This window comes from Hippichthys cyanospilos, chromosome 12 (genome assembly GCF_059441005.1).
Source record: "Hippichthys cyanospilos isolate Australia breed blue-spotted pipefish chromosome 12, RoL_Hcya_1.0, whole genome shotgun sequence".
In the NCBI taxonomy this organism is placed as follows: Eukaryota; Metazoa; Chordata; class Actinopteri; order Syngnathiformes; family Syngnathidae; genus Hippichthys; species Hippichthys cyanospilos.
This window is the reverse complement of record NC_142380.1, coordinates 18,797,367-18,813,610: the sequence shown is the minus strand read 5'-3', so window position 1 is coordinate 18,813,610 and position 16,244 is coordinate 18,797,367. Positions and strand designations below refer to the sequence as shown.

The 16,244-nt window shown below is 39.8% G+C and overlaps 1 protein-coding gene across 2 annotated transcripts in view; it reads right to left on the bottom strand.

The window, feature by feature from the left end:
- Positions 1-732: 732 nt before the first annotated feature.
- paxip1 (PAX interacting (with transcription-activation domain) protein 1) overlaps positions 733-16,244 on the bottom strand; it is a 34,017-nt gene continuing 18,505 nt past the window's right edge. For both annotated transcript variants that reach the window (XM_088429773.1, XM_088429774.1), the window contains exons 18-23: positions 15,725-15,893; positions 15,449-15,549; positions 9,153-9,287; positions 3,862-3,937; positions 3,693-3,752; positions 733-1,804 (exon numbers count right to left, since the gene is read on the bottom strand). In XM_088429773.1, coding sequence (XP_088285899.1) covers positions 1,788-1,804; positions 3,693-3,752; positions 3,862-3,937; positions 9,153-9,287; positions 15,449-15,549; positions 15,725-15,893 — 558 coding nt within the window. In that variant the 3' untranslated portion in view covers positions 733-1,787. The remainder of the gene's footprint in view (positions 1,805-3,692; positions 3,753-3,861; positions 3,938-9,152; positions 9,288-15,448; positions 15,550-15,724; positions 15,894-16,244) is intronic.

Below are 16,244 nucleotides of genomic sequence, written 5' to 3'. Positions count from 1 at the left end.
CCCACTGTTGCTTGGTGTGAATGCAATCTTGTGGGGTACACTGACATACTTAGGAGCAAAAATATTTCATGCCTGGAATTTGGAGTTCCTGGGCTTTATGGTCTGAAAGTCGTGTTCGATTTCTTCCAAACAAATGGATGAAACGGAAAATGCAAGATCATATCATATTCCTGATTTAAAAAAAAATCTGAGCTGCTAGTGAAAAATGGAGCATCTTGGTCAGAGAGGCCCTTCAATCCCTGGGGGAAATTTATCACAACTCAGGTTTTTAGATGTTTTTGAAGTTTGACGTCAAAGAAAAAGCATACAAAAAACTCTTAACAGGCTAAAATATTGCATAGATTGTAAAAACATCTCGACTTTCAATATGCCGTCCCTTCTAAATGTTTGCAAACGGCACGTCAAGACGTTCACCCTGCAGATGTCAGGCTCATTTACTGCCATTGAATTGTGGAAATATCGTAAATCGTGAACACACTGAAAACCCAATGTTTTGTCATGCATTTCCCCTGACTTTTGCATTAATCCTATCAACAATAACTCACAAACAGGGTACAATAGAAATTTTTGTGTTGGGACCCCAAAACCACAGAGGGGGGCTAGCGGACAACTTCTGACATTTGAAAGCCTTTCAATGACAAAATTGAGTAGCTTAGCTTGACTTCCATCATGCGATGTTGTTATACATTGTGGGACTTTGAGTTGACAAAAGGTTTCGATCCAAGCACTAAATATTGCAGGAAAGCTTTTATTTTGCTGCTGGGAAGCGTTTTTTTTCATGCAACGCATAACATTATATCTGCATATTTCTGTCTACAAAATCTGCAGCATTAAATGGCTGTTAACATTTGTTTATTTCCTCACAAAATGAAACTTCTTCCAAACCAAACAGCCTTGGAATACTGTATGTATATGTAAATATACATATGCATGGGTAGGGCTGATGCCACTGAAGATTTTAAAGGGTTGAAAGTAAAAATATATTTATATTTGACAATGTTATGACCCTTTCTGTAAGCCCAAGTTGGGTTATAATAAGGCTAGGTTAGTGAAAAATCCCCGGACACCCAGGGGTTAAACTTAAGTAATACAAAAACTAGCACATGACCTTGACTCAGGTTGTCTAATTCAGTCTTCTGCCGTTTTGAGGGCAGCACTGCAAACGATGTTAAGTGCCTCTCATACCTAGCATCCTCACTTACATATGGCCTGAGGCTATCTGCTTGACAGCCTGCAATTAGAACTTCACCAGTAACTACCACAGATCATCATTAACAGTTAATTAAGTCAACTCTATCAGGAATTATGGGCTCAAACCTTGAAGGGGTACCTTTTGAGAAAGCTCTCAAGGCTAAATTAAATGAGAACAAGGCGAGCAAGCTTTTGTTCTATAAGGTCTGCAAGTCTTGTCTTGAGTTGGCCCTGAATTTTGATACACACAGTATCTTAAGATAAGCAATCAATGTCCTCACAAATTGACAACCTTCATCATCACCCTTAAGTAGACCATAGCATTGAGTAGAAAAGAAAAACAGCTTCACAAATAAGTATCAATTTTATTTAAAAAAAAAAAAAAAAAAATCATATTAACGGTGAAGCCTGTACACATTCAACAGTGAGAACAAGATTTAAAATAGTCCAAAATATGAACATTAATTTGAGAAAAATAACATCCATTTATTTATCCGGAAACTACAAAAAGACGGGAAGTCTTCACAAAAATAAAAACATAGAAAAGTTGGTGTGGTTAGACACAAATTGCCCTTCTTCAGCTCTTCATTGTTTCATCAAGTGAACTTATATGTGTCAAAGTCAAGGAATCAAATTTGGCAACATTAATACATTCATCAATCACATCATTTCAGGTCAGAAATGCATGGAATCGAGTTCTAATTATCTTAAGTGCTGAGCAAAAGTGTTCTCATTTTCACCAAATATAGGACGCACCAAATGTTTGGTGATAAGGTAAAAACATCTTTTATATTCACAAGTTATATGATCGTAGCAAATTTGGTGACTAGTGACAGCTGTGTTGCTTGCAGGTGAGTGAGTAGGTGAGCTAGTAAGAGAGGGGAGCATGGCGGCTTTGCGCAGCGTGAGGAAAATTTGAGTGTGCAAGACAGCGTTGGTGAGAATTTTACTCAGTGTTGTTCAAATAAAAGTAAACCCTACTGCCTCTTTATCCATTTTGATCAGCTATGGGCTCCACTCGAAGTCGCCATGTGAGGGCCGTTAACCCGTTAGCTCCAACCTTGTAGCAGCCGCATGATCTCTAACCTGCTCTGCTACAAGAATCCCTTTCTTCTTGAAAGCTACTGTCATATTCCTGTGTGTGAACAAGGATGATCTTGGACGCTGGTTCAGTTTGATTGCTTCTTTTATTGAAAATAATGCGGAAGTTGCAGCAAACAAGTTGCTCATCTTACCAGAGGTTGTTCGTCCTGGCTTCTAACAGCCAACTGACGGCCTCTAGTCTAACGTTCCATTAACGTAATTGCCATAAGTAAGAATATGTCTGATAGAGAGATGCTCATCTGTAGGCCATAACTCAAAGTATGTCGCGGATAGATCCCAAAAAATATTATTCAAGTTACTGTTTTTTTGGAAGCGTGCATACTTTTGACCCTCATTTATTGGGGGAAAAAGTGAGTCCTATATTTAGGGAACTACAGCATTTAATGTTTATTTATTTATTGTCGTGGCTGTTAATCTTCTGATGATTGTCTTTTTGACAGCGATCTTACTCCATAAGTAAGCAGAGAAACAGACCGTATATTGCAATATAACTTACATTTATCAGCTACAGACCACATTTTGTAAAAATAATATAACTATAACATGCGTAAACCAGTGGTTCTCAAATGGGGGTACTTGAAGGAACTCCAGGGGATAGTTGAGATTTTATATAAAACAAACAAAAAATACTGTAAAAATAATTGAATTAATTCAATGTTTCAGGAAAATAAAAGTTCATCAAACTAGTTTTATGCTCATGATTTATGTTCATTATTAAAAAAAAACAAACAAACAAAAAAAACACAAGAATGTTTCAACCCAACTTCTCACATGCCACCTTTGGTGGTGGTTGATTATTTTTTGTGGACTAATATTTATTAATAATGAAGTTATTTCTTTTTGATAACAGATCTCTTCTATGGTCCAAAAGAGGACACTTTGTGTTGATTATTTTCTTGTGGACCAATACAAATGAAGTTTGAACAGTTCTGTTGTTTTAAGTTAGTTATTTAAGGTTCTAAATCAGCCACTGATGGCATATTGTAATGTTTTTTATCATTATTATTATTATTATTTGCACCCCAAAATGCTTTGCGGAGGTTAAGGGGTACTTGGGTGAAAAAAAATATTTTACATCACTGAAAAAAGGTGGAGAACCACTAGTCTAAACATTATATGGGCTGTGAAAGCTGACTTGCACAGAGCAGTATAATGTTCTTGTTCTAATGTTTTATTCTAAACTCAAATCTTGTCTGAAATCCCTCTTTCTCTTCTTAAAATAATAAACTTAAAATAAATATTTCTTTGTGGTATAGAAAAGGTTCATAGCACACTAACCTGTTATTTATTTAAAAAAAAAAAATTCTAATAATGAAACCTTAATTGAATGGACCATATTACTCTGCGTGACTCTTTTGACAATTCAAGGAGTTGGATGAACTGTAAAAAAGGATATGAATCATAGTTAAGTTTCTGGGTGAGGACTCCAGTCAGAATGAACTCAGCATTGTGGACATCTGAAACACAGAAATGACACACAATCAACAAACACCTTTACATGCATGCTCATGTGACAGGGTTCATACCCACCCCGTGTGTGTGTGTGTGTGTGTCTGCAGAACTTACCAATGTTTTTAAGGAAGTACTCTCTACATAGGTGTAGATCATTGTCACAGGAAATCAAGATGATCTCTGGGAGATTCTGCAGGTACAGAAAAGTCCCAATATAATTTTCTCAGTACTTGGCAATTTAAGTCTCGAGTCGTGTCAACATGCAAGGTGTATTCGAACTGGAGAAATGAAGAATGCTGTGTTTGATTTTCCAGTTGAAAAAGCGGATGCCAAATAATTAGAACAAAAGCCAGATAAGACAGGTTTATGAACACAGCAAAAAAACAAACAAAACAAAACATGCCATACACCACAGCTAGCAGGAGCTGTATGCATAACGAAGATCACTAGTTTCATGTTTACGTTTGTGCGGCTATCAATTTAGTTTATGTCTGCTCATTTAAAAAAAAAAGAAAACTGGAAAAATTCTAAAAAGGATTACTTTATTATTAAAATGTTTGCACAAATATTGTCTCATTCATGTGGACTCAATCTAGTGAGACATGTTGTGGGTTTGTGTCTCGTCTCCAGAACTGTTGTTAAATGCATATGCTGTAAATCTTCTCAATGAGCCGTCGTCTTATTGTGGTGGGGAGCTTTGCATGTTCCAATGATCCTATGAGCTAAGTTGTTTGGCGTTTTATGCCCCTGACAGGGTCACACATGGGGAAAAAAAAGATATATATATATATATTCCTCAGTGTGAGACCAGACAAAACATGGCTTGCACTGACGCGGGTCACTGGGGCAACCCCTTGGGTTCCGCCCGTTCACAGTCCGAATAGGTAACGCGGGTCCCCTCTTGCTATGGGCTTACCATCTGTAAGACGGGCCGTAGTGATCGGCTGCAGAGGGAGCTTAGTGGCGCCTAGCTGCAGGGACCTTGGCAGACCGATCCCCTGGCTGCAGAAGCTGGTTCTAGGGACAGAGAATGTCATCTCTGGCAGGGAAGGAGCGTGAGCTGGCGTGCAAGGCAGAAAAGTTCCAACTAGACATAGACAGGATTGCGTCTACACGTAGCTTGGGATCTAGTACCAGTACTCTTCAGAGAAATTGGTCTCTCTTTCACTCTGGAGTTGCCCATGGTGAGAGGCGCAGAACAAGAGTGGGCATACTCATTGCCCCCCAGCTTGGTGCCTGTATATTGAGATTCACCCCAATGGACGAGAGGGTAGCCTCGCTCCGCCTTCCAGTTGGGGACAGGTTATGACTGTTGTTTGTGCCTATGTACCAAACAACAGCTCTGGTTACCAAACCTTTTTGCAGTTCTTGGAAAGTGTACTGGAGAGCCCTCAGAGCATTCTCGTTCTACTTGGGGACTTCAATGTTCACGAGAGCAATGACAGTGTGTTACCTGAAGGAGCGTGATTGGCTGGAATGGCTCTTTTGATGAGAACCCGAGAGGTGTTCTGTTTCTGGATGTCGGTGCTTGTCACGGATTGTCTATAACGAAAGCTATGTTCAAACATAAGGGTGTCCAAATGTGCACTTGGCATTTTTGGCGGCAGTTCAATAATCAAATTTGTGGTTGTTTCATCGGATTTGTGGCCACATGTTTTTTGACACTCGAGTGAAGAGAAGGGCAGAGCTCTCAACTGATCACCACTTAGTGGTATATTGGCTCCGATGGTGGAGAAGGACTCCACTCAGACCTAGCTGACTTAAATGTATTGTGAGGTTCTGCTGGGAACGTCTGGCAGAGTCCTCTATCAGGAGTTTAACTTCCAGTTACGACAGAATTTCCCCAATGTCCCAGTGGGTCAGAGTTCACATTGTTCTTTGCCTCAATTATTGAGACAAATCAAAGTTGTGGCCATAAGATGGTTGATGTCTATAGTGGAGGCAATCCTTGAACCTTGTAAAGGATGCCATCAAGCTGGAGAAGGGGCACTATCATGTCTTCTTGGTGTGTGAGACTCCGGAAGCAGCTGACATATACCAACTGGCCAAGTAGAGTGCAGCTTCAGCGGAAGTAAACCAGTCCACCAACTGCCGCCTCAGAAGAGGAAAGCCGTGCCACATTAATACTATGTAGAGTGGAGACAGGGAGTTGCTGAACTCGACTCGGAACATGGCGAGTTGGTGGAGAGAATTTCAAGACCTCCTCATTTCCACTAACACGTATGCCTCTAACGACGTAGAGCCTGGAGACTGGATGCTGTAGGGCTGTCCTGGTTGACACGACACTACAACATCGCATTGGCATTGGGGACAGTGCCTCTAGATTAGCATGCCGGGTTGGTGGTCCACCTTTTTAACGAGGACTGGAGAGTGACTCCCAACTAAAAAAGGATGACACTCCTAAGCCTCCCTGGTACAGTGAAGTCTATACAGGGGTGCTGAAGAATAGGGCCTGTCAGGAAGTCGAACCTTGGATTCAGAAGGAGTGGTTTCCGTCTTAGATGTTGAATAGTGAACCCCTCAACAACCAGTATCCTCGAGGGCGCATTGGAATTCGCCCAACCAGTCTATATGTGCGTTGTAGACTTGAAGAAGGCGTGCGCCCATGTACCTCGGAGAGTTGTGTGTGTGTGTGTGTGTGTGGTGGTGGCTTTGGGAGTATGAGGTACCGGATGCCCTCATATGGACTGTTCGATCCCTGTACCACTGATGTCAGAATTTGATCCGCTTTTCAGGCAGTAAGTCGAATTTGTTTTCGTGAGGGTTGGACTCCGCCAAGGCTGACCTTTGTCACCAATTCTTTGAATTACTTTTAAGGACAGAATTTCTAGGTGCAGCAGAAATCTTGACGGGGGTCAGATTTGGGGGTCTCAAGATTGCATCTCTATTTGTGGATGATGTGGTGCTGTTTGCTTCTTCAGGCTGCAATATCCAACTCTCATTGGAACGATTTGCAACCTTAATGTGAAGCGACTGGGTGGGGACAGCACCTTTAAGTCTGAGACCCTGGCCCTTAGTTGGAAAAGGGTGGGGTGCTCTCTCCAGGTTGAGGATGAGGTCCTGCCCCAAATGGAGGAGTTAATCTTGGGGTCTTATTGACTAGTTAAAGCAGGATGAAGCAGAGGATCGACAGGTGGCTTGATGCAGTATAAGCTATAATGCAGTTTTTCTACTTGTCTGTCATGATAAAGAGGGAGCTGAGCCCAAAGGCTAAACTCTCGATTTATCAGTCGAACCATGTTCCTACCCTCGCATATGCTCACGAGCTGTGGGTCGTAAACGAAAACACGAAAACCTGGACAAAAGTGGCCGAAATGGCTTTCCTCCGCAGGATGTCAGGGTTCTCCCTTAAGAGATAGAGTCAAAAGCTCAGTCATCAGGGAGGGGCTCAAAGTCGAGCTGCTGCTCATCCACGCTGATAGGAGCCAGTTGAGGTGGCTCGGGCATCTGATAAGGATGCCTCATGGACACCTCCCCGGTGAAGTGTTCCGGGCATGTCTAACCAAGAGGAGGCCCCAAGGATGATCCAGGACACAGTGGAGAGACTATGTCTCTCAGCTGGCCTGAAAATGTCTAAGGATCACCCCTGGAGCTGGATGAACTGTAACCGCTCCTCCACAGGAAAGTAAAACTGAAACGTGAACAGCTGCAGACAAGCAAGCCCATTTTGGGGTGTTGTGGGACTAATGGAAATTGGATCTGATACAAGACGTATGTGAAACGTGACACTTCAAGATGTTTTTTCGAGTTCCGGACTGTATTTATTTATTTATTTTTGGGTGTGCTACAAGCCCACATCAAGTGTTCTTTTTTTAAATGGTGCATACAACTAAAAAAAAAAAAAAAAAAAAGGAACATTTGCAAGAAGCCTGGAGCGCAAAAAGATAATGGGAAAAAAATTGTGTGAAATATTCCCCAGGATAGACTATACAACTGCAGTCCGAGTTTGACCCACCAGATCTATAGCATAAAACATAGTGTTGTCCCTGCTGATTTTGAGCTGTCTTGAAATGCTGGAGTTTGTGTGGTGTGATATGCTCAAAGAGTGGTTACATTGCGTCTGGGAGGCTTCAGGACCATGACGTTGAGTTGCTGACAGTCTGGCATGTTTTGTTCGTTTTGACACATATTGTGACTTTTTCGATGAAGCGCGCCTCACACAACTCATTACCCAGCCTGTCCTAACAACCATTTCTGCTCAAGATATCTTGAGGGACACAAGTGTGGGTACAAACAGCTGTGACTGAAAAGTAACTTCCTGTTTTAAAATACTTATTGTGTATTCATATATTGTTAATAGTTTTCTCAAGTTTTGTGCGTGTGTGTGTGTGTATTCCATGATGAATGAATCTACATTCATGTTTTCTTTTCAGAGCTATTATTTTGTTTGAAATTTATAAGCCTATATAGGCGGCTAGATGTAGACACCTACAGTAACATGCCCAGCTTGCGGCATGTTTTGACTTTTATAAAGCCGTGGTTCAAGGGCAGAAATGTAGAGGGCCATTAAAGAAGCCATGCTCAAGTTGACACTAAGATGAAGAATTGTCATGCAAAACGCGGATTAATTTTTCAGACTTGAGACATGCCCTTTGTTAGGGGCATGGCCAAAGACTTGTTTTTTTTTTTTTTTTTGTTTTTCTCTCCTCCATCACCTCCCTGGTAAACTTATCTTTGAGCGCTCAGCATTAGCATATCTCGTATGGGCCTTGCCTCCTGTCTCGCCGTCAACTTGTATTGTATGTTTGTCAAGTGTAATATATGTTTCTTGGAGGGTCTGAGCTCGTTAATACAACATTTCATTGCAATTCCAAAGGCTATCTATCTATCTATGAACATATTGCTGTTTATATACATATGCAAACTACTATTCTGCCATCAAAAGCACATTTGCATTCTTTCTGTTCATGTTTTATAGAAGGTAAGCATGGTTAAGATCCTACAGGTGCCACTCAAAAACAGTGTACATTTTAATGACACATACCAGGTAGTGTTTTAATTGGACATCCATATTATATGTAACCACTAAAGTCAGGGCTCAACTTATTCTCAGGGTTGTCTTATACTCAAGATCGACTTGTACCCCCAAAAATATTGTAAGCTATTAACTTAGTCACTTCTCAAGTTCAACTTGTAAAAGTAGGTCCTTCTGAATATTGCATCATATGCAGTGGGATAAATTGTTTGCCTTCATATAGCCAACTGAAAATAATGGTTTATTTCACCCTAAAACACAGCACATATTAGCTTTGTAAATGGATACACTTACCCTGGTCTACCTATTGTTGCGTCTTGTGAATGCAACACTAGGTCAACCACCTCCTACTAAATTCTTCGTCCGTATTAAGTGATCTCTGTGCTTTCTGTCAGTATTACAACAGGCTGAGAAAAAGAGCCATATTTACCTTGTTCTGTTGATGCTCCATAATCTTCCTGTATGAGGGCTGCTTCGCTAACAGCTTTCCTCCCGCACTTTCCACAATCGACTTCATGGTGCCGAGACTGGGGCACATTCCAGGTGTTAGATAAAAATACTTTCCCTGCAGCCGAGGAGGAAGAGGCGAAAAGAAAGAAAAGCACAATCGTTGACAGGTGGCTGAGGATCTAAATGGGTCTTTGTAATGTAATTGATTAATCAGTAGTTAAGTACATCTCCACACTGAACTTTAGTTTGATAACGAGTTTAACTGATATGAGGGAGTTGGCATCAATTTTATATATTTTTTTAGTTTCTAAAAAAAAAAGTGTCCCAAAGTAATTTTTAAAAGTTGTATAACATCTTTTCTGAAAACCATTGCATTTTTTATTTAATAAATAATTTTCTATGACTGCTTTATATATATTTCATGTGCCAACACACAATCCAGTCTGAAAATTGACAATACAGAGGGTCCTTTATTTATGACGAGGTTGTTCATACAGTATGTTCAAAGGGTAATCAATGTTTCTTACATTGGAATAAATCAGTAACGCAGAGGTGGGCAGTTCGTCAGGATTGTCGGTCTGTTGCCGACAGATGCTGGTTTTGCCAATGGACTAACGAATGATGGTAACGCTCGAAAAACGACGAAATAATATTGTCGGAAGCATGTTTTTCATCCCTCATTGCAATTGTCGGATAGACATTCCATCAGATGTCCGTTGGTTCGGCCATGTTTGCAGACAGCTATACAAGCCAACTGTTTTGCCTGTTTGTCGTGTTGCTCGCTTCCATTGAATATAAGGCTGGAATCGCTTTATAGTCAATGAGACTATAATCACTTTACTCTGCCACAAAGGGGAGACGTATGTCAAATTCAATGAATAAACGGTCCATGTTCAATTCACTTCTTATTCACAGTATCAAACATGGACGACAGAATGAGCGACGGACCGGCAGTTCCGAGTTTTGGGGTAAAAAGAATGGCGGACCGAGGATGACGGAAGGACAACTGTCGGTAACGATCAATCAATCTAAAGTGTTACTATTTCAAGTAAACAATTTAATCACAGTTTTGATATCATCATTAGATGCTTTGATATGCATAAGCTTCAAAATAGGACTGGATATTGTCACAGCCATTTCTGTCACCCACCCATATGACCACATTCCTGTCCCCATCACCTACCTGTCTAATCACATTCCTCTCATCTGCCACAGCATGGTGGTCCAGTGCTGTCTCCTACTTGTCTGACCACATTCATCCTGTCATCTACCTGTCTGACCTCATTCCCCACCTGTCTGTCCACATTCCTGTCACCTACCTGTCTGACCCCATTCCTATTAACCACCTGTCAGACCACATTCCTGTCACATACCTGTCTGACCACATTCCTGTCGCATACCTGTCTGACCACATTCCTTGTGGAGGGCGGGGAGCTAAAAAGCTAAAAAGACTGCCTGCGGTCCAATAATCTCTTACCAGCTCAGCCAAAATCCGGCCTCTTCATTTTAGCTGAACTTAGAAGCCATGCTTATCCTAGGACAGGCATATCCAAAGTCCGGCCCGGGGGCCAAATGCGGCCCGTGGTCAATTTCCATCCGGCCCGCAGCCTCCATCATAAAATCAATAACGTCTGGCCCACATGGAGAATTAATACATTGGGCAGCAGCGCTGTTACCTGAGTGTGCTAAATGCTGCCATCTCTAGGCTCAATTAGGAACAGCAAATTAGTATATGCGTTATAGATTGTATGAGTCCCTAGTTTTCTAAAAAAGCGACAATCAACAAAAGGAAGAAAAGTTGAGCTGCGGTCAGCACCAGCAGCTTTATATCGCCAACTTTTACTGACAGCTGGATGAGGACAAGTTTCCGAGAGATTCCAGCTTTTGGTAAAAAAATGCTAGGCTTGTTTGGGTCGACATATTTGTGTGAGAAGACATTCTCGGTTAAGAACTTAAGAGCCGTGTGAGGACACTGCTATCAGACTATCACTTACAAGACATCTTGCGCATCCATATTACTGGCATAGAGTCATTTGTCCTACACTCCAGATCTCAGTTTCACCCATCACACTCATGCGGACAAGTAATTTTTTTCATATAGATAATTCTGAAAACGTTTTTTCCCAACGGAATAATAAACAAATAAAAATCCAATCAACATTTATAGTTACTAATTTCATATTTTAAATGTGCCCTGCACGTATTTCATATTTTAAATGAGCACTGCACTTGTTGATATGACTATTACTTGTTCATTTCTCTGTTATTGTGTTTAAAAATTCTACAAATATTAAACTGCCATGGTGAGATATTTTTCTTTTGTTTCAAATGTAATTTGCACCCAAGAGTACAATTACTTCTGTTCAACTGTTACAAAAAAGTTAATAAAGTGTTAAAAAAAAGTGGTTAAGTGAATATTCAATTTCAATATTTAATGTGTATTCAATTTTGATATGCATGGCTGAAATGAAATTAAAAAAGCAAATGTTAAAAACACGATATGTAAAGAATGTCTGCCAAGTTTGGCCCCCCCTACATTTTTAACACAACAAATCTGGCCCACTTTGCAAAAAGTTTGGGCACCCCTGTCCTAGGAAGTCTTTGTCAGGTTGTTGGGTACTCTTTTGGGAAGCTGTCTCGTGTTCCAACTGCTCTGCCTGTCTGGATCCCAAACCTGTTTGCCCCTGGATATTTGAACACCAGTTATCTTGATCAGTTATCTTGACCTCGAAACCTGCCTTGTTTTAAGATTTAATAACTGGTCTCAACTCAGGTGGCTCGGTAACAGAGTGGTTAGCATTTCTGCCGCACAATTCAGAGCCCTGAATTCAATTCCAGCTTGATCTAGACGTCCACTCCAAAAACACTTATGGTACGTGTATTAGACACTCTAAATTGTCCTTAGCTGTGATTGGATGCGTGAATAGTTGTTCGTCCCAATGTGCCCTGCAATTGGCTGTCACCAGTTCACGGTGCCCGCCTGCCCGAAGATAGCTGGGACAGGCACCAGCAAGGCAGTGACCCTAGTAGCGGCTATACACAATAGATGGATGGCCTCAACTTCCAACTGAATCAAGCGTGGTCTTGGGTTCTCTCTGTGAAATATATGCGCCATATTTGGTGCAGATCAGCTTATGTCCTGTTTAATTACCGTATTTTCCGCACTAAAAGGCGCACCGGATTGTAAGGCGCACCAGCAATTAATGACATATTTTAAAACTTTTTCCATAATGAGGCGCATTGGATTATAAGGCGCACCCTCAATTAATGACATATTAATGACAACTTTTTCAATCACAATATAGAAATACTCAAAGTAATAACAATAATAAAAAAATAACTCAAAAATAATAACTCAAAACTCCCAATAGGATAATAACTCAATGTCAATATGACCAACCTTGTTCAACTGTAAACACACAAAAGAAACAGATAACGCTTACTTTATCAGTTCATTCCCCATCTATGAATCCCAATCTCAATATTGATCCATATATAAGGCACACCTGATTATAAGGCGCACCATCAGCTTTAAAAAAAAAAAAACTATGGCTTTTGAGCGCGCCTTATAGTGCGGAAAATACGGTAATCTTACAGCCAACAAACTAATAATGCCTTTCTATACTCATGCACTTCTCTGTTTCTGCCATCACTGTCCAGCACATAGCAGTAGCTGATTGGTTAGCTATGCAAAATCTAGAGCTGGGGTGTCAAACTCCTTTTGGCTCAGGGGCCGCATGGAAGAAAACCTATCGTCAAGCCGGCCAGACAGGTAAAACCATGCATCACTGTTTATCTAAAAGAAACATAGTGTTGTTTATGTGTAAATTTTTGCTCTGCACACTGGCCTGGACCCAAAAAGCCCCCAAATAGCAGAGGTCAACTTTGAGTATATTGTTCATCTTTCATTAAAAGATGGGATCAGACAGAACCACGACTGAGTGGTCAGTAGTGAAAGCCATATATCACTGTTAAAAAGTCCACTTTGACTATTTGTAGTTTCTGCAGTTTAATGTCAAACTTAAGTTCAGCCATTTTTATATTTCCCAGTGTGAGTGGTCAATGAATGCAACTCCAGTCTTGTGCTGAGTGTGAATAAAGTTAAAATAAAAAAAATTGTTTTTCCTTCTTCTCATGATGCAGCTTGAGCTAATCTGTGCCATAAACCTCTACTGTAGTTATGCACCATCCACTTTCCTGCCTGTTTATGATTGTGTATATGCCAAAGAGTGAGTTTAATTCTTTAAATATGTTTGAGTCAAGAGCTTATTGTTTATCGTTGTATACGTTTATGCTTGTCTATGATGTGTCCTGAGCAATTTTACAACAATAAATATTCTCAGCTTTGAATATCGGTTACTGGCCTCCTTGACTACAGATTATCGCATCAGCCCTGAAAAAACATATTGATTGATGACTCTTCAAATTGCAGTAAACTTGGCAGTACATGAATTTTGTTGCCTGTTATGGCATCATGGAGAAAGAATTGACGAGATTTAACTGAAAAGCTCACATTTCTCAGAGTGCAATGTAAAACTAGTCGTGAATAATATAATACAGAAAATAATCTGAATATTGACACTATAAAATTGACATAAGTCTTGTCTTGACAGAAACAGAAAATATATAATAAGAGGACTTCTAATATTGAACAGTGAAATGCATTACAGGTGTTTTCAAATTAATATTCTCAACATTCAATTTTTTTATATTTGTATAGTTAAATCTAGAAAACTGTCAAGTTTATTCTCTTAGTTTGTTGATGTCAAAAAGAAGTTGCCTTTATTTTATTCATAATAAAAACAACCATTGCTCTTTAACATAATTAAAAACACACTTCTTATTAATGGCAAAACCAGGTGTTGTTCAAATTTAACCAGAGTGGGTAGGACATGTAAATATTAAATATTACTTACAATGTAACTCAGTAAGGTAACTTACTTTATCAAGCAATTAAATCAGTTAATTTTTCAAGGCACCACTGATTCTTACCTACACTACTGCAGTAGAAAGTCATCATTTAAATGTAAATAGTTAACGTAAATAGTTGCAAGAAAAACTCAAAAACTGCCTTAAATTAATTAAAAGTACCGTATTTTTCGGACTATAAGCCACGACTTTTTCTCATTATTTGAGCCCTGCGGCTTATAGTCCAGTGCGTCTTATCTGCTGTTTTTTCCCCACTGGTCAAGCAAATGTTCTTATCTGCTCAAGCAGTCAGTTTATGAAACAAATATGAAATAGAACTGCAAAGATGTGAATCAATGGCTTATTATAAATTGAATAAGATTATTCTGCCCTTCAAAATGCAGTACCACCTTTGTTGTTTATGACTTAGAGCACCCTCTTCTGGTTATGTCAAAATATTGTTTTTCAGTAGACGTGAGTTATCCAATGTGGAAGCACGCAAAGACAACAGGTTAACGTTCGAGGGTTGCTGATCTTATTTTGTTTTGCCTTGGATGAGAATTATCCATAAGTACACAAGTTGTCAAAATTGACACTGTTCATCTGTTTTGTTTATCGTTAAGAGACATTGCAAATAAGGGTATTTTTTTGTTGTGCAACTTGCTTGTTAGCTCGAGAGGGGCTATGTATCACTAGCTGATTAGCGGTTTTATTTTTCTAGTTTTACGGCATCCTAAAGAGGGTAATGGTCAAAGGCCATTGTTCAAATAAAGCAGAGCAAAAGGAAAGACAGTCTGGTTGTTACAAACATCGTCATCCAGCTGGTGACAAACCCGACACTTCGGAGTGAGGACGGCATAAAGATCTTGCATAAAAGTTTGTGTTTGATATACAGTATACTGTATAAATGATTGTATTTATAATATTATGATTGTATATATTATTTATGTGCAATGTGCGCAATGTTCACTAAATCAATCTATCAATTAAACAATGAGGGAGAAAGTTGTTAGAGAGGATGTTACAGTTGGTAGACGATTTAAAAAAATATAAAAAAAATTAAAACTTTCATATACCATCTTTTTGCACAAATATCTGATGTTATGACCTGCGGCTTATAGTCCACAGTGTGGCTTAGTCGTGGCAAAAGATGTTTTTTTGGTCAAATTTTGCTGCTGCAGCTTAAATGCCGGTGCAGCTTATAGTCCGGAAAATACGGTACATTAGGTACGGTCATAACTGGGTGTTGTGTCCGGAGGCATGTCACAGCATATTCATAGGGTTAATCTCAATATATTGTGTGAGGAGACCGCGGTAAACCAAGAACCCTCTGCATTGTGATGATACCAAGACTTTTGTCAATATAACCTTGAAGAGTGGTGCACTCTGGGCTTTTTTGAGTGACTCCTCTAGACTGAAACCAAACAAGACCTCAGCTTCGGCATCCCTCAGAATGTAGCTCTGCTCATCTGGAACACAGACACAAGTATGGTATTCTAATATTCAAATTATCTTAAATTCCAACAACAGAAAACCCCCCACTGCTGTTAGCCTTAAAAGCTAATGCTAGCGCTTACATCATATCAGATAATAGGAAGTTTAAAATGATAGCACCCAGAACACATCATGTTCACACAAACATACCAACAAACTTCTGGCTCCTCCAGCTCTCTTCAAGCCACTCCGGGGTGACAATGTGTTTCACCACGGACATTGCGGTGAGAAATTTGACAGTGCGCTTCACTTTACTCGCCACCAGATGAGTCACCTTCAGAATGCCGTCTGCTATTTCACCACCTAAAGCATGCAGTCTCTAAGAGAGGAAACATAAGTTACACCAGACAATGTTTACTTGTGCGAAGTGCGACTCAGCTTACTTACTGCTATTATAAGTATGGACAAAATATATTGCAAATGTACAAAATATTTGCTTTAATATTTTATTTTTCATAACCTTTCTGTCCAAAACACTCACCATTGCTAACCCAACTAAGGGTTTGAAGTAAATCACAAAATACCCACATTGATTCTTTTTCAATACAAAGGACTCTCTTGCATAAAAAAATCATTCATCCATTCATGGCACTAAACTGTAGCAAACCGATATTAAATGCGAAAACATTTTCTATCGGAGTACACTGAACTTTTGGCCAGGACTGGAATA